The following is a 19,072-nucleotide window of genomic DNA, read 5'->3' on the forward strand; positions in this document are numbered from 1 at the left end:
CACTACAGTTATAAATCTCTGTCTCGCGATAAGACTAATATGTGGCCCATATTTAACCTGGCAACCGCAAACAAATGATCGGACCTGTGTATGTGAACACACATGTGTCCCCCCACCCTTATGTGTGTTTGCTCACAACTGGATGTGAAAAATGCTTTAAATCTTGTCAGTAAGAGTTCACTCCTGGGTGATGACAGGAAAGAGCCAGAGAAGAGTGTATTAGATCATCCTGGAAGCTGAGACGAGAGAGATTTCATGGTCAGTCTTCCCAAATCCTTGTACATATGTACTGAATACCCCACCTGCCATTTCTATCTCCCTGACTCTTTGACTCTTTCACATGTCTTCATGCTCAAACTTAACCTCTTTATGAAAAACACAGTGGCAGGATGTCTGCGACTTTCCCCCTGTACGGCTGTGAGAGCGTTAAGGAAAGGTAAAACCTTAGACTACTTAAGAGCTCCTGGCCTACTCACGCTAATTTCAGTCTAAGACATACAGTGTAATAGCAGCCATAATAGAAGCTCCCACCTTGCACCACCACTCAGTAACACATCAGCATATCTGATAAAAGTTCACTTTCCTGTGTTTGTTTGTCCACAATGCAGTCGTAGCTGTAGAAGAATGATTTCATTCTGCATTTTATTTGTACGGTCACTGAGGTAAACCGTACATTCTAATCGTCACAAATCGGCGGCACCCTCTTCCTGTTTTGTGCAGTTAAAACATTTATACCTCTGTGCTGGAAAGCAAGTCAGCAAATTTCCCTTTAAGTCTGACATACAGTATAAACATACTGTAGAAAATAATGTGTTTCTCAGTTGTGGTCTGTGGGCTCAGTTGTTTATGGCAGCAACACTCGCCCTTAGCCCTTTGAACTCCAGGCTCTTTTGCTCAGTTTTCACTCCCTTTATTTGCAGGCTTTTAGCCGTGTCCACCCATATTAAGTTATTTTAAAAATAGATTTAAAGTATAGAATTGCACACAAAGTAGCTCCTGTGATACTTTTGATCATGCTTGCTGACCTGGTCATTGTAGAAATTCACCGGTGGAGTTGACAAATGGCAGTTCTTTTCTGGACAGCTGTGGAATGTAGAGCCTAACTGGCCTAAATTGTTTAGGCCAATATTGATATTCGAGAGTTAAAATAAACCTAACAACAATATATCATTCCATTTTTAGTATAACTGAATCAAAATTAGCTTGTCAAAACCACAACACCAAGAGGTAAATACAACTTTACGTCTTTACGTCTAACTAAATAACTACATTAAAAACAACAACAACAAAAAATCCCTTAAGTTAAGTAAAGAAATAAGGGTCAAATATTTAAAAATGCTGCCTGTTAAACTAAAATCTAAAGTATATAACTATACCAAACTATAATAATCATTAAATAAAGTAGTGTGTGGTGTGGGCAAGCCTTTATTTGAACCTGAGCACTACTGGATTTCACTGATCCTTCGTTGCCTGTGAAGTGTGTTTTTAGAAGGAAACTGCCATGTTCCCCCGTTAATGAGGAAGCAGGTCTGGGAAAGCAAAGTGGGAGAACATGAACACACTCTCACTCCACTAGTTTTTCATTCTCTGCTCCAAAATGATGAAGCATTTGTTTTCATTTTTCCAGCTCCTGAAATTCTCAGAATGCGTGTTTTGAAAGTCCGGAGAAAAACCACGTGTTTTTGTTCTGGCTGGCGTCCACTTTTTAGTTTTTGTTATTTCAGATTTGTTATTTGTGACCCCTTTAGTTCCTTTCATTGAGCGCAACATGCCTCAGTTAGAGATCTGCTGCTTGCAGCCTGCTGATGGATATGTCCTCATTTTGCTCGTCATGTTTTCCAAGTGAAAAGCTGTAAATTGCTCCTTTGTATTGCTGAATGTGGTAACAGTTTTAATATCAGTGGTTCTTCGGTCATGCTGAATCTTTTCATGCTCGACAAATGAATGCTATTAAAGTACCTTAGAAGACAAATGAGAATAGACTTTAATGAGGAATTTATATAGTAGATAAAAGGATAATCAAATCAATAATTTGCGTCCTTTAGTTGTGGATACACCTGTACATTTGTGAATGATTAACCAAGCGTTCTCCTTTCCAGGACGTTTCTGGATAAAACTACTTGTTTAAACAAGCAGTCATTCTGGCACTGTGTGCATGTCAGTGGAAACCGTTCCCCGACATTTTTAGCATTTCTCTGCAGTCATCTGGACATTAAAAGTCCTCGGTGTGGCTGGGAATAAGGCAGACCATTTATCTCTTATTATTTATTGCCTCCAAGTCCATGACACATCCAAACACCTGTATCCACACGTGAGGTGCGTTTTTGAGAGAGAACATCAGGTTTGCAGATGTCCTTCACCTTACCTATTGGACACGGCTCGGATTTATAACAGTCTTTAAAGAGACCATGCTTCAACTGCAAGACCTGGGTTAAAGCCCAAGTGACGGCAAGCAGACCAGCTCCCATGGTTCTGTTCTGTGGTTCACCCTGACCTTTGACCTCCCTGTATTGTTGCACCTAATGGTTTCTTTTCATTTTGATTCATTTGCTGATTAGTTTGGGATTATTTGGTCAATTGTTACCCTGTAACTCAAACTCTTGTCTAAAACCCTAACCCTTATGTCAGATGGCTTGGAATTGCTGTTTTTGTCCGACCAGCAGTCCGAAAACCTAAAGTTAATCAATTTACAGTGATCTAAAAAAGCAGCATAGCCTCACATTTGAGAAGCTGGAACCAGAGAATGTTTGGCATTTTTTAGATCTGTTGGTCCACCGCTTCGGTCCAGGTTGAAATATATCTCTACAACTATTGGATGGCTTGCCATTACATTTTTGGACACTTATTTAGCACTTACACAGTGCTAAATGCTAATGGAAGCATGCAGGTTCTAAGTGCAGCCATACAGAGCTGCTCTTTTTGCTTGATAAATGACTTAAAAAAGGAATTTGTCCTCTAAATTGTTGTCGATTCATTTTCTCTCCATCAACTAATGGATTACTCAGCTAATCATTTCAGCACTGATGCCACCACTTTACACTATGGTTAACTTGTAGATTCTATGACTTAATCTACAGAGGAATTCTTCCAGTATTGGACAGAAATGACCCGGTCTTTATGTCCTCATGATTAACCTCATCCTCTGGTCCGGTGACTTCCTTTAGATCCCACACATTGCTACAGGGCTGATTCATCACACTGGCATTAATTGGACGCTTTGGAAGCTGTCACTGCTGCAGAGCACCAGCGAAGCGTTTTCGAAGCCATATAGACTTTATAGTACTCTAGCTTTGGCACTGGTGAGACCAGGCATAAGGGAGTTCAGTTTTTGTGCTTACAACCACAGAGTACTGTAAATACGAGTGTTTTAACTTTCATTTCTGTTCAATGTTCATGCAACTCCTCTCGGAGTAAATTCAATTTCTGTTCATTCCTTAGACCTCTGTAAGACTTGATGACATGTAGTTGACTTAACTCTTAATAAAACTTTACGTCTAGTATTTATTATGATTTTTAATCGTTCCGCTCAGAAAATGTGATCATTTGAATTAAAAAGCAGTATTTTAGTGCTCAAACCTCTTGATGCTTAACATTTGCACAAGGCTGCATGAATGATGGCTTTGTTTGCACTTATTACTTGCTTGTTTAATGTGTAGTTTTTAGCATTTCTGGGGCTTAAATATAATCGCAGAGCTGACTTCCTCATAGATAATTCACACCAGAGAGTGAGATAAACCAGCCATTAATAGAAAGACGCAACACATTGTTCTTTGACTGTAGTACTGGAGGCATTACATAACCTCAAGTCAAGTTTCAAAGATGTCAGCATAGTATTGAATCTCAGTAACAACACGAACAACTTCCTTCCTTTTCCATGCGGTGGCGGCTCGGCAGTCAGTGAGAAATGGGAGTGACAGTAGGAGGGGGAGCAGTAGAGGGGGAGTGAACTCCTGTTAAGAAAACATGCAAGAAGCCCTGTCAAAGTCATATCGCTTCACTATGAGAGACAGGAGGGCAGGAGCGAGTGACGACAAACATGAAATGGATGGGGTGGGGTCATAATTAATATATTCCCTTGGGTCTTTGCCATGGTATCTGTATGTACTGTATTTCCAAGTAAGCAGCTCCTAGTCTGATCAAATACAGAGCCAGCCAACAGCTCTGAAGCTAATTGAATTAGTAGTCACAGGACAGAACACATGCTCGCTGCTCTGCCCTTCTCCTTATGACCGCAAGCGTTTGCGGGAACACAACAACAACACTAGCACGGGATAAATCATTTGGACTCTAAATTGAGAGCTCTTACTGAATTAGAAATCATGTTTCTGACTTTATTTTCATCAGGATTTTCTGGAGTCTAAATATTTGCTGTCACATGCGTCATATTTAGAGATATAATGAAATGTTGAAGGTAATGCAGTCCTGGGAGAGCACTAAGACAACTTAAAGCTACATTAACTGATTTTTTTGGGGCACTTGGGGGCAGCGGAACAAACTTTAAACACAACATTGATATATTATCACCTTATAAAGTTGTTACGGCTAACGGTTCATGGCTGCAAACAGTTACAATTTGCATTGGAGTCAGCGGTGAGACTGAACCACAACAGTAAAGGTGCAGGCTGTAAAACCAAAACAATGAGCAGAACAATACTAAAATGCTCCGTAAAGTTGAGAGGAACTGCAGAGTTGAGTGATAATTCTCTGTGGGTTTGTTGAGCGGGACACCTTTCACATTACACATACTCATTTAATCCATCATTAACATAGAAATAGAAATAGTGCAGCTTTAACTTTGACCTTCTAAACAAAGGACGCTTTTGTCTGCTTAAGCTCAAATAACAGCTTAATTGTAACAATTTTGGCTGCAAGAAGCAAAACAGAAGTTTACTGATCTGTGAGCGTCATGAAAGCCAGAACCAGTCATGTGTCAGCTCTCCTTGTTCCCGTGCGTGAGTTAACGGCTTACACAAGGAGCAGTGGCTTATGGCCATGTATTTAGTAACTGCATGGTAGCGACATGTGCATAGATACAGCAGAGAAAACAAACAGGAACGCCCAGCCTTTGGTAACATGATGGAGTAATCAAGAGCTGCTGGAAAGAATGTCAACAATGGGCCAAGTGCATGCAGGAGACAGCGATGGAGGGAATAAGGGAGGGGAATGACTTCGTAGAGCATACAATTGCAATTTGCTTAATTTCATCGCCCTACCAAACTTGTTTCTAAACCTTTATTTTTTTGAAGAACAGTTGCTGAGAACGCACCCTCTTTTCCGGCTTCACTAAGCTTCCCTGACCACTACAACAGCTGTGAGCGAAGGACATCCTCATTACATGCTGAAGGAGCTCAGAGACTTTTTTTTGTTCAAGTTCCCCACCCATATATCTCCAGCCTGTCTTTTGATTCAAAGTGACAACTTTTCCATCCCATGCCTGCTTCCACTGTGTCTGAGCTGCTGCTGCCTAATCATGACCACGCAGGAGAAAAAGCCATGTTAAATCTGGTCTGGACGCTGCATGGGCGTTGGTGAAACGTTCCACTGGGCGCTGGGGGACAGTGATCTGTTCGGCTCTGCCGTTGCTTGGGAAAGCCTGAGTCAGACTCATGAAACTGGAGCTTACCCAGACAGCTGTCTCTCTCTCTCTCTCTCTCTCTCTATGTCCCTCCCTTTCTTTCGGTCTTATTCTCTTCTTATCTTTCATTTTAACTGCTCCGCTGTCTGTATGTCACTTTTTCTCAAGACTACTTGTTTTTTCGTCCTCTCCCCTTGTCTCTTTCGCTCCCTCTCATTCACCCAACAGCAGAATCTGCATTGGACTGATCTCTTGATCAGCCAGTCAAATTGAACTGCGTTTGGCCAATCACGCGCAGGAAGGATTCACGCTGATGTCAGAGTGAAAGAGAGACCTGTCAACGATTTAGTGATTTAACTGACTTGAAATGATGTCGTTCTCAAGCTAATACTATTAGTCTTTGGCCTTGTGAGAACAAAATCAGCTGTAAATGGTATCGCAGTCTAATACTTGTCTGTGGCAATGTTGGTGTGATTACAGACAGCAGTCGCGGGATCACGAAGGTAATAAAAGCCAGGGCACAGGAAATCGACCAGACTAAGAGAAAAATATTAGCCTCAAAGACAGACAGATAACTTTTTCCCATGCTTTACAATCCCTAACATATGGAGACACAACTGAAGTGAGTGTGGCAACGCAAAGCTCTAAGTACAGTAACTCATGGACAAACACAGACACCAAAAAAACAAGGGGAATTCCCACTTCCCACAGTTCAGCCCGGTCCCGACATTAAAGATGTGCTTCTCACATAAACAAGCATGTTGTTTTGTTACTGTAAACCATATGTCTCCTCTCGGGCAGCCCTCCCTTCCTTCCTGGCCCTTGTCATTAATAGCGAATTAAATAACGCTTACTGAGCCGACATCTGGTGAACATGGCTTCAGCTAAAGGTGTTACTTTTAGAACAATTTTCTGTGTAATTACTTCCGAGCAACATCAAAGACAGTGGCCATTGTTTCCATGTTGAGGCATAATACTTAACGCGCTACAAATTTGTACCAAACATTCTTCAGTAATGTCCCTTTGTCTGCTACTGGATCATAGCTGGCGAGTTTGTGGAAACTAATTCAAATGCCAGAAGGCTTACTGTACTTTAAGACCTGACTATCATCACGATTCCAGGTGAGATTAAAGCCAGTCTTCCCAAGCTGCTCTAATCAATATTTTTATATTAACAATAGATGAAATGACTGTCCTGTCTGTGAAAGGAGTCGCTTTAACTCAGAATTATGACCCAGCGCTGCAGTTCTGCTGGGCTTTGTAGCGTCTTGCAGCTCATTGTTTTGGTTTTACGGCACACAGTGTCATTGATCTGATTCAGTCTCAGCGCTCTCATCAGCATCACGTCCAGCAGCAGCAGCTCGAAGCATTACGGAACAAACATGCTTTTCTTTGCAATTGAATACCTGAAAAGTCGGCGATAGGATGAAGGGAAATTTAAAGGAATATTTTGTTGCCTACATTTTAATATATTTTTTATAGAATTTAATGAATAAATATGTGTTTTTTCCCTTGATTAGTCCATAGGAATTAATTAAAGGGACAGTAATCAAACAGTGATCGGCTGTTGTCTTCAAATGGCTTACTGTATTGTAGTGTACTCTACAATGTTGTGCATGTTTCTAGTTTTTAATCTTAAATTCACATTCATATCTCATTATATCAGCATATTAAAACAGGTTTGAACTCTTGGAATCAAAAGATTTATTGGTGCTGTGAGTTGAAAGACACACTGAGCTGCTGACTGATGAGTATGTCCACGCTGCTGTTGACACTGTTTGACTTTGGAGTTGCTGTGAAGTCAATGGATTCATTCATGGTACTTTCTCTCTCATTGCAGCTGTAGAGTGAGTGTGTGAGTATAAGTGTGTGTGTGTGTGTGTGTGTGTGTGTGTGTGAGAGAGAGAGAGAAAGTCAGACAGAGAGGGAAAGAGACAGAAAGAGACGAGTGGAGGGGGGGCGACTCATATTTAACCTGAAACTTGAGAAGCTGATAACAAGGAGAGAATGAAGAATGAGCTTGTGAGGAAGGAGTGTGTGTGTGTGTGTGTGTGTGAGAGAGAGAGAGAGAGAGAGAGAGAGAGAGAGAGAGAGAGAAAGACAGTGAGACAGAGAAAGAAAAGAGCTGTGCTTTAGTTTCCTGAGCTAATGTCCCGTTCCCCCCGATCTTCCTGGGAAATTCAGTTCAATATTTTTTCTCCTTTCTCGTTACTCATGTGTCTCCCGGTTTGGGAGGAGGGTGAAAATGGACTGAACAAGAGGGAGGAGAAAACCCAGGCAGAGAAAGAGAGGGAAATAGCTAGAGCCCGTAGCCAGACTTTGCCTGCTTATTCAGCGCTGAGTGCTGCACTGCGCCGATCCAGTTGTGGGATGTTAAGATTTGCCTTTGGCTGCACTTCTCCTCACTCACATAAAGACTCTTTAGACATTTTTATGCTCATTTTCTTGGAGGAGGAGTGAGAGAGGGAGAGACTAGCCAGACCTATTAGCCTGGAGCCTGAAACACACACACCAACTCTCGCTCTCTCGCTCTCTCGCTCTCTCTCTCTCTCTCTCTCCCCGACACACACACTTGTACACTCCTCCAGCTCCGCGCTGCACCAAGGTAACAGTGAGTGGATTTAGCCTTAGCCATCTGGTCGGAGCGCAGAGAAAACCTCTGCTGCACAGAGGGGAAAAGGGAAAGGACGATGCAGCACTAAACAGAGAAAGCCAAAGAGTGAAGAGTGAAAGAGAACGCGACACACACACACACACACACTGACAGACAGGATGGCCACCGCAGTGTTTCAGGTAAGGAGTGTGGTTGTAAGAGGGGAAAAGAGCTGCTGCCTGTCTGGTATTTGAGCGCCTGGCTGTCCCAACTGTGCTTTGTTTCACAGCAAACCCTCCGCATTATGGATTTGCTTCATTTGGTAAGGAGAAAGTGAAAGCTTTAAGTAGTCTCAGATGTATGTTTCAGGCAGTGCTGTATGTTAGGGATTGTAAAGCATGGCATAGGCGCAGTACTAGTATGGTTTATGTTTCTAGGTTTTACTGTATGTGAGAAATTCTCTTCTGTTTTTGCCTTTGGATTTATACAGTAGATGCACAGTTTGTATGTGCATTTTTATGGATATGTGTGTTTCAACAAGTGATTACATTCATTACGTGTCTGTGTATTTGCACAGCACAGTGCATTGCACTGCTTTTAGTATGTCTGATATGGATGAAAGCAATGTGAATAAATGAGCACGTAAAAGAGATAGATTAGAATTTGCGTTTGTTGTATTAGTGTAGACTTTGTATGTGTTTATGTAATGTAAAGCACTGCTTCTTTCTGTAGTGCTTGTGTCTGTGTGTGGTCTCCTTGGCTTACCATGTTTTGTGGTTGGTGGCCCATGGTCATGGCTGGAATGACAGTGGTGGCATATATCTCCTCTTGTTTTCAGTTTTCTCTTCTTTTTTCTCTTCTCTTCTTAATTAGTTTTTTAATGCATACAGAAAATAATTTGTAGCACCTTTAAGGGTACTTTAGTGTGTGTGTGTGTGTGTGTGTGTGTGTGTGTGTGTGTGTGCGTGCGTGTGTGTCTGTTTTCACCATACTGTACAAACCTTTTCTGACCCAGAGTTCAGAGCGCAGTTTGAAAAAGAAACTGCCAGCAAGCATTTGCGGTAGAAAGTGATATTTCATATCTATCTAAAATGTTTTTCATGAGAGCGAGAAAGTGTGTGTGTTAGCCCTCTTCCACTGAAGAAGTGTGTGTTTGCAGCCATGAACTCAGCCACAGTGTTTCACAATAGGACCTTGCAAAAGCTGCTGCACTGAAAACATCGCCCCAGGCGTGAGAAAACCCCACAGCACTTTGGGAATTTTTGGCACGTAGAGTGAGTTACAATTGCCTCCAATTTGCTTCAAATTGGGGAGAAAAAGAATACGGGCACAGTGTGAAAACATAGAACATATTCTTAAACAGATTTGCAAGTTAGCACTGTGTGTTGACAACTGTGATTTTCCCTGTCAACCCTGTCTGTGTGGGTATCTGGATTCTTAGTGGATTTTTCTTTTTTGTAGGAGGACGTAGTTCTGTCAGTACCATATTATACTATGTAAGATAAGGGTTAAAGTGTGTTTAGTCCTTCAAATACGGATCTAATAAAAATGGAGCTGTTAGAACCCAATGGCAGCCAAAAGCAGGTCCCGCTGGTTGTCGCTGGTATCATCCCTGTGATGTTCTAGTTCGAGTGGTCACGGAGTCAAATCAGTCAAAGTTACATAAACCTGTTAGGTTAACCCGGCTCCTGTACAGCCCTCCAGCTCCCTGTGCATTGTGTATGTACCCTGTCACCTCCAAGTTCCCATCAAGTACAGTGTGCACAGCAGACTATATTGTACATGGCAGCTTCATTTTATGCCCAAAGACCCAGAAGCCAACCATTCCTCCTATACTGGAGTTGGTTTGTGGTAATTGGATTAAACACAGGATTATTTAGGAATATGCACCATTTGAGCACAATATAAAAAAAAAAAAAAAAAAAAAAGGTCTTCAAACTAGATTTTGAAACAGGGCCCCCCCCTCTACAAGACAGGCTCAACATGTTAGGTTGCTAAATCAGGCTAAATCATTTTTGGTTGTCACTTCTCAGGGTCTTACAGTAGTAAACATTTAGGTTAGGGATTCAATTATGAATAAACTGTAAATCAGTGGAACGTGCCGTTTTCATTGATTAAATGATGGCCACTTGGGGGCAGCACGACAAGCTGTAAACACAACACTGGTATACAGTATAATCACCTTATAAAGTTGTTATGGCTAATATGGCTAACAGTTGCTTATTCACACATTGAGCAGAGAAAGAGCACCATTAAAATTCAGTTGTGTGTTAATTCTCTGTGGGTTGATCGCTACAAGTGATCACAGTTATTTGATCTGTTGTTAATATATAAAAAAAAAACATGTTTTTTTTTATACCTTGAAATGCTGTAATGTGACATGAGATTTGTCATAACATGTATGATGTGTAACCCACACATTCCTTGGAAGCATTCCTTGTCCATCATAAATGTAACACAGCACTGTTTTGCCTGGACAGCGGCATTACCAGTGACTCCTGGTTGTGTGGGAATGGCGTACATCCACTGGCAGGGAGCCCGTGCCGGACTGGATTTCAGAGGAGACATTTTTCATCATTACCATCTGCCAGGGAAACAGTGCTCCAGTCAACCCCCCGTCCCTCCTTTAGGCAACTCATGATATATGCCTAACCGCAGCCACACGCAACAACACATACAGCCAGGACAGGCACATACGACGGGCTGGGCAGTTTGGGAAGGTGTGTGTTGAATGACTGTCTGTGTGTGTGTGAGTTTCTGGGATTAGGGATAAGGCAGTGGTCCATGACCATATTAAACCACCAGCATGAATTCTCATGCTTCTCTGCTGATGTAATCCTTCCTTGGTGTGTGTGTGTGTGTGTGTGTGTTTCAGTCCTTGCAGACACAGCTTAACCTCTTGCATTACTATGTATTGTTTTTTTCCTATTTTTCTCACTGATACAGAACACACTCTTGACTCTGCAGAGGACTTAATACACGTCTGTCTTAAAAACTCCTGTTATAAGACTGGGAGCTTTGTTTTAATTCACATCCCCCCATAAACCACCAGAGGAATAGCTGGACGAGTGTCTAAGCCAACCCCCTCATTTATATATAGCTAGATAGATAGAAAACTTAGCATTGGCCCTTGATTCAAGGGCATGAAGGTACATTGAAATATAAGCAAGTGAGACATTTTCTAACATTCACTTAATGTTATACGCAAGCACAAAGTTTGCACATACACCATAGGCTAAATCAATACATGTCTAATGTCATACAAATTAAGTTGTATCGTTGACTTTCTTATAGCCTCACAAAATGCTCTGCAGAACTGTAACGTCTGCACAGCAATTTATTTATACCCTTTGTCCTCTGGACTAAATGCTGGCACATACTGAACCTGCAATACATTTGCAACATAAATAATCTATAGCTGTGCCAAAGCATCATGCCCTTACAGTTGGGCTTTTAGTATAATTAATAGCATCCAATGAGGGCACAGTAAAAGCTTCACATTTTTCAAGGGCGTCATATAATGTTTCACCTTTGGTAGTTACTTAGCAGGTCGTCTGGCACATATGAGAAACTGGTGTCATAGGCCCAGAGGAAGGCGTTTAAAGAGTGTATGAAAGAACATATCCGGAGACTAATGTTGCAGTTAAAATGAACAGTGGACCCCTTTAGAGTTTACTGCTCTGAGGTTGTAACAGCTCAGTACCGTTAAGACACGACAAAGCCCACCAACTTGGTCCAAATCATGCCTATTCATTCTCTCAGGACTGATTTAATGTTTTCAGTTTAATTGTTTGGTTTTGTTTTGTGCCACAACTCAAACTGGTGTTTCACTCTGACCAAAATTGTGCATCAAATCAGGTTTGTATTTCATAATTTTTGGGTAGAAAGTTGTTGATTTCCATTCAAGAAACGCTCAACTCTAAATGAAACCACTTGCCCACAATCCTCGTTTCTCCCCATTTGTTGTTGAGTGATACACTCAGTCACACTCAGACAAAAGCTTTCTCCAGACCCTCACCGTCTAATACCCCTTAAATAGAGGAACTCCTTATAATACCCCTGAAAAGAGGAACATTATAGTGAAACATTTAATGACGGCTAATCTTTTAAATGACTCCATGCAATCAAGCTTAAAGCCTGGCATAATGGCCCTTTCTTGAACAGCGTTTGCATTTTCATAGTCAAGGAACGAGACAGAAGGAAAGAAACTTTCTCAGTCTTCGACATGGCATTTTAGTCTGACAAGCAGCTTTACATTTTTGATCACCAAATGACACTGTTCCCCATTTGCCGTGACAACACCAAGATGGCTGCCCTATCAGTTGCCAAACTACCAAAACTAATGGCTATACACTGTCTCCTTACCACATGTTATAGCTGTAATAGAGGACATCGTGTTGTTTTAGGTAGACGACCTTATTTGACCCTTGCAGGGCTCCATCTCACAAACTCAGACCTCTTTTGGCTTCAAAGCAACATGATTTTTATTGAATGTGGCTCCTCCAATGAAACTCAGCTGAAGTTCTGTTATGTTTAGGCCATGTGGATAGTTTTGAATTTACAGATCTATAGATTTAGTTCAGCTTTTGATGCCCTGATGCCCTCAGATACATTGGTGGAGAGGTAGAAATAGGTGCGGCCTTATTCTGGTTAAATTTCAGTCTCTGTTTGAGATCAGTGCCCCTCTAACTGGTGAAACTTCTCAGATGGACATAAATGTTTGCTTTGGAAGCTACCGAGTAGACGTTCTCCCACAACCTTTTTCCTGTATGGTATAGAACAATATGGACACTTCTGTATCAGTTTGGTATCCAACAGTATAGAAGATACATACATTTTCAAACAGTTTACATAGAAACTTTCTGGTCTATTGTCAATTTCAATGTGTAAACCCAACAATCAAACCAAAAGCACAGACAGTACTTACATTTGAAATAAAGATTCTGTTTAGGTTCTTTTAGGTCTGCACGATGTTTGAAAGAGTCATGATTTGTAAATGCTTCGATTTTCTGGTATCATTTAATATAGAACTATTTTTGCCCAAATTCAATAGATAAAGTCGGAGACAGAAAACTTAGGATATTGTCGTTTCATGGTTTTTAATCCCAGTGAGCTAATCTGCACCACAAGCCCAGTTCCAGTTTTGACGTCTTTCAGTGTGTTTGTTGGCACAAGAGAGGCAAGGGTTCATGATGTCATATTTTCTTCACCTACAACTCCATACAAGTCAGTTTCCATAAGCCTTACTCTGGATTTAGTTGTTGTACTTTAATTCTTTGAGTTGAATCTAATGGACTTTGACAAGATGCCATCACTTTGAACCTCTGTGGCCACATATTACATCACTGCATCCAGCTTCTTTTACGATTTACAGCAGATTTGGAGAACCAGTTCCTGGCTGTGCTCTAAAGGCCTCAACATGCATTACAAGTTGTTGGAAAGCAGTGGAACAGCCACCAGGAAGGAACAGAGTGGGTGGGGCCCTGACTTTGAACTAAGGTTTTCTAAACTAGCTGGTTTGAACATTTTTTTCATTTTTGATTTTGATAACATTTTTATGACTTTGACGTAATAACCATAATAAACATTGCTAAACTCCAAAACTCTTGCCTGTGTGTCAGTCAAATGTGCAAGGTGATCAAATATCATCTGCACTGGTATGTGTTGCTACCAGTAAATCCAGTCCACAGATGAAGATGGGAATATTTTCTGAATTAAGAGGGTTTTTTTTATTTTTTTACTGTAAAAGTGGTAAATATGGATAAAAATAGCCATGCACAAGTAGACTTTGTATAATAAATCTTCATAATTACTGTGTTTCCCAATAAAATGACAGCTTTGAGATTGTGCAGAAATGTAAATTTCATGGTAAAGCGATGGACAGAGCGTGAAATTAGTAAACTTTGATTTACATTCAGTTAAACCAATTAAAAACATCACTGAAACGGCAGTTTGATTCCATATGACTGAGCATCCATGTGAACACTATGTGAAGTATGTGCCCTGTGTGTGTGTGTGTGTGTGTGTGTGTGTGCCAGCAGTCCACTGGGAGGGTAGAGAGGTTGTTTTCTTTTTCTTTTTTTTTTCTTATCAAGCCTTCATGTCTCTCTGAGGAATGTTTATAGAAAGCAGACCTGTTTCCTTGGTTTTGGCAGAAAACTCATATTGTTGTTTGCTTTTCATGGCTGATTGATGGGGAGGGGGGCTTGGTCTCGGACAGAAAGACAGGAAACATCGGTTTCTGAATCTCTCCAAACGGCTGAGACTTAAGGACTGGTGTGCTAAAAGATGATGTTTGTCTGGCTCCAAACAGCATGTGAATACAGCATTAACATGTCTCTCCTCTTGCCTTTTTCCTTACTTTATAATGTAAAATGTTGCATTTCAGGCAGTTTTTTTGCCCTTCATATTCACTAGCCTTCTATGTTTTGGATGGTAGCCAGGATGTACATAACATCATGTTTAATATTTCTATAAATGATTGTGTTCTCTGTTATCCACATGGATATTTCTACATCAAAAGAAGACTGTGAAAACTTATTTAAACTGCTGTGTAAATGCTGGAAATCATTTTTTTGTGGCCATTTTAAACGGCCTTGATAGTTTTTCTCTGCTTGTTTATGACCTGCTAATGGCAGCGTCGATTTTGCCTTCCTTGACATATTATTAATATTTATTATAGTAATATTTGTGCTGGAAACGCCGTGCAGCAGTGATTAATGCTCGCGGGAGTCGGGTTATGCAGATCGGAGAATGTTTCAATAATCCAGTCAATTTAAAAATGCATACTGAATGTCAAAAATATGGAGCAAAGAGAGAACCTCACAATTAAATCATACATAGTCTCTATTCTAACATTTCCCATATTCAACTGTTGATACATGCATGAGGAAAACGATTTTGTGCAAAAAACAAAATAGAGTTGAAAGAGAAGTAGATGACGAGAAAGACAGGGAGAGACTTTGGCGGGGTTAAATGGGAAACCCAAACCCGCCCCTCCATCTGTCATTAGATACAGCAAAGTGTGTAGGTGTGAGGGTGAGTTAGTGCGGCAGTCGCCTGTAAGGTCCTTGCATGTTAACATAAATATCCTTCCCTCCCAGGGCCTTTTGCCTGGATTATCAGTTAACAGCTCATCTTGTCGTGGTGTGCTAAATGCCAGCATGGTTGACTCTTAGCACAGGCTCGCCTCAGCTTGTCCACTTTCCCTCCTGACAACAACCTCCTGCCTTCTGAGACTGAGGCGCTCCTCATACAAAGTCCATGTAGCCATGGAAAGATAGCAGCTATTATTACACAAAATACACAAACAGAAATGGTGAGTATCAATGTAAAAAGTCGTAGTTAGTTAGACAAAACAGTGTCACCACAAGGTCCATTTAGAAGCTGTTCTGAAGCTTTCAATCATATCACCTGATCTTCATCTACAGATGGAGTTGCCCAGTTGTCATGGAATTGCAGATTTTGTGATATGATTGAAAGCTCCAAAACAGCTACTACACGCCATTGCTTTTGTCGGTCCTCAGTACGGTGATTTAAGATTATGGTCAAGACTGTGGCAAATCCTGCACTCTACCATGTTAAATATTAGTGTGCACAGAAACCACAATAACTGTAATAACCACAATATCATATCATGTGGTTATTTTTCTGTGTATTTAAGGGTACAGTGGAAGGCATACGTCGTCATTTCATAGAGGAAGAAGTAGATGCAATTTTAAGAATTTTTAACGAGGTAATTGGACCTCAGACACAAATTATTATTCCAATATTTTTATACTGTATGTCTTAAAACATATCTGGAGGGGATCTTTAACTATTTCCCCTGATATAGCCCTTTGGCTTATAGTCATTCCTACAGCCCTTTTCCGTTACAGTCTCTCCTGTCTGACACTGGTTCCTAACATCTCCCTGCATGTGAGCAGATGTCCAATGACATCATGTGGAAAAATGTTTTCATCTTAACAGTGTCACTAAGATACAAAATGGGGAGCTGCTGAAAGGCTATTTTTCACTTTTGACAGAGGCTGAAGTTTTCCCCTGCTTCTCGTCTTTGAGCTAAGCTAAGCAAAACCTCCAAGTCATTTCTTCGTACTGTACTTACAGAGATGAAATGGATATTGATCTTCTCGTCTGTCTCTGCCCAAAATGTCAAAGAGTTGCTTCAGAACAGACTGGAAATGAGATTGGCAGTGAAAAAAACCTGAAATTGGGTTGCTTCCCATCAAAAATAGCACAGAAGGGTGAACGTGTATGATTGGAAATACAACCAGCTCTCTAAGCAAGGACTTTCACTATGGATGCTAAAGGGCATACGCCCCCCCTCAGCCCTGATTCTTCACGGCTGCCTTCTTCTCTCGCCCACGCCCTCCCCCTTCCTCCTCGTCCTCCACCACTTGGCCTGGTGCCAGAGAGTGAGAGCCATGCTAAATGTGTAAATTAGCGTGCTGGTTAATACTGGCTCTTAGCTGAAAGAGCCTGGGAAGGGAACGTGACCCCTGCTGTAACTTTGGAACAAAAGAAACAAGCCGTAGCTTTTCCCCTCTCCACGCCGTCAGTCCTGTCCAACAAAGACGGGCCGAGAATGAACAGGCGCTCCGGTCGGCAAAAGGTCACTTTGAGTCCCGGCCGTGGAGAAGAAACATGGCAGGGACATACAAAGGCTGTCGGATCCCTCGGGGCTCAAGTTATTCATACACAAGCAGAATAACGTAAAGTTTGTGTTTCATCATGTTTTCTTATCTTCATATTTATTTGATCACAGTTTTATCTCTGTCTGGTTATTTGCTACTGCAGTGACGTCGATCTTAAAAGTATACACACACACACACACACACACACACACAGACACACACACAGACTTGTTCCATGACGCTTTCATTTGCAGTACACACATACAGGAGCACACATGGATGGTGCATACACACACATTGTAGGCCTGCAAGTAACTTTTTTTCTTTAATCAGTTAATCATTTAGGCTTTAAAATTTCAGAAATGTGTCAATCACACGTTCCAAGGTGACTTCTTCAAATGTGTTTTTACTCGACTGAAGCGATCATCAGAATAGTTGCCGATTAATATTTTGTTGATCGACTAATCGATTAATGGACTATTGATCATTTCTGCTCTAAGAAATTATAGTACACTCAGGGGCGAATTCACAAGAATAAATTGTGGCCGCTGATAGCACCATGAATTACGCATCATTTGCAACCGCTATCTGCGCCGTCTCAAGGTCCAGTTCACAAAAGCTAATTTTACGCTAATGATATTTCAGCGCAAACGCTTTGCAGCTGAGTGCAGTTTGCCATTGCTTTGCGTCTGTTAAATGTTCATCTGCAATTTTCTGTAGAGGTCCCAGTAATATTTGTTCTTAAGGTGTACTGAAGTGGCAGATCACATGACATGGTGAAGCAACGTTTGAGTCACAAAATGTTACAAATGCACAAAACTTTCCACTCATGTGGAAAGAGATGTTTGATTTTAAGGGGACCTATTCTAATTCTAAGTATTCTAATGATCTAATAACTCCCCCTGCTCTTTAGAAAGGGTCAATTTTGCGCCAAATGTATGCATATTACCTAATTTACATACCTGCAAATAGCACCGGAGCACCGAGATGCTGTTTGCTTGGCAGCTTGCGGGTGCTTTGAGAATTACAATGTTTCAAAGCCGTGCAATCCTTTTGTGAATTCGTCCCTCATAGTACTTATAGTATACATATGCACAAAGACACATACAAAAAAGAAATTGACACAAACAAGCACATGTTCTGCCATTCCTGAAGTGTTCCTTATGCTATGAAACATAAATCAGCGGCACCGAGACGGAGAACAGTGTTTGGGAGACTGCTGTTCAGTCGTGTACATGTCCTGCAGCCCAATCTGCTCAATAAATCTGAGATTTTCCACAAATTTCCCTGTAGGAAAAACAGAAGCCATAACTTTCACAGAGACAGAGACGGACAGAAGAAAAGAAAAAATGTAGATGTAGAGAGGTAGAAAGAGACAAGGTATTGAAAACAAAATAAGCGTGGACATTGAGATTCTAGTAAATGATCATTTAGTACACATGCAGTAGATGCATCAAAATTGTTATAAATCAATGATTATAGATAGAGAAACAGATATAGACAAAGTGATAGGGCATGGGCTCATCATTCCTTTGTGCTTTGATAATATCCCAATAAGTCCATATGGACTCTGGCACACTCCACCATCACGGCGGCAGAGAAGCCTTCTGTTACTGGTTACAGCTCACAAATTGAATTTGCACACTGAATAGTTCTGCTGGGATGTGCCAGATGCAAGGAGCTGGATAAACATAAAAGCACTCAGGGCAGCTGTGTGTTTATGTGCCAGCGCAGAGGGCCGGGGAACGTTTTTTAGCTGCATCGCACGGCCCCACGCTTCTTTTCCACGGTGGAAACAGGCTAACCTGCATGGCAATCATTTCACTGCTTGGAGTAAAGCTGGAATGTACTTTTCTCTGCCCCAGTTTATCACTCTGCTGTTTGAGAGTTTGAAATGTGTGGACATAAGCATAGCAGAGATTTTACTGCAGGTGGTTTACCTAAATAATGAATCTATTCATCATTTATTTAAGGCTCTACACACCGGTCCCGTCATTAGCGAGGGTCATTAACATTCAGACCTGGGAGACTGACATCAATTACATAACATGACTGTGTCTGGAGTGTGTCAGTAACTAGCAGGAAGCTGACGGCATGTGAATGCTGTCCTACAAGCCAGAGACGTCTGACATGGACTTTTGTCTTCAGGAAATGGGCCCTTGTTTATTGCTGTTAACACAAGCATGTATGGAATGCAACAACACAATTATTCTTTATTATATTACGCTCATTTGAATACTCCCGATAGCATCAACACACACTCTCGCCAGG

At 41.2% G+C, this 19,072-nt stretch overlaps 1 protein-coding gene across 32 annotated transcripts in view; it reads left to right on the forward strand.

Annotated features, from left to right (window-relative positions):
• Nucleotides 1–19,072, forward strand: part of tns1b (tensin 1b) — a 164,869-nt gene that overhangs the window by 67,477 nt on the left and 78,320 nt on the right. For 3 of the 32 annotated variants that reach the window (XM_044217983.1, XM_044217987.1, XM_044217986.1), the window contains exon 1: nucleotides 7,725–8,368. The exons of 28 other annotated variants lie outside the window; for them this stretch is intronic. In XM_044217983.1, the coding sequence (XP_044073918.1) occupies nucleotides 8,348–8,368 (21 nt within the window). In that variant the 5' untranslated portion in view covers nucleotides 7,725–8,347. Of the gene's footprint in view, nucleotides 1–7,724; nucleotides 8,369–8,457; nucleotides 8,491–19,072 lie in introns of those variants that run through there. One more of the 32 variants, XM_044217984.1, reaches the window with a different exon arrangement.

The sequence above is a fragment of the Siniperca chuatsi genome, linkage group LG12 (assembly GCF_020085105.1).
Source record: "Siniperca chuatsi isolate FFG_IHB_CAS linkage group LG12, ASM2008510v1, whole genome shotgun sequence".
Lineage (NCBI taxonomy): Eukaryota > Metazoa > Chordata > Actinopteri > Centrarchiformes > Sinipercidae > Siniperca > Siniperca chuatsi.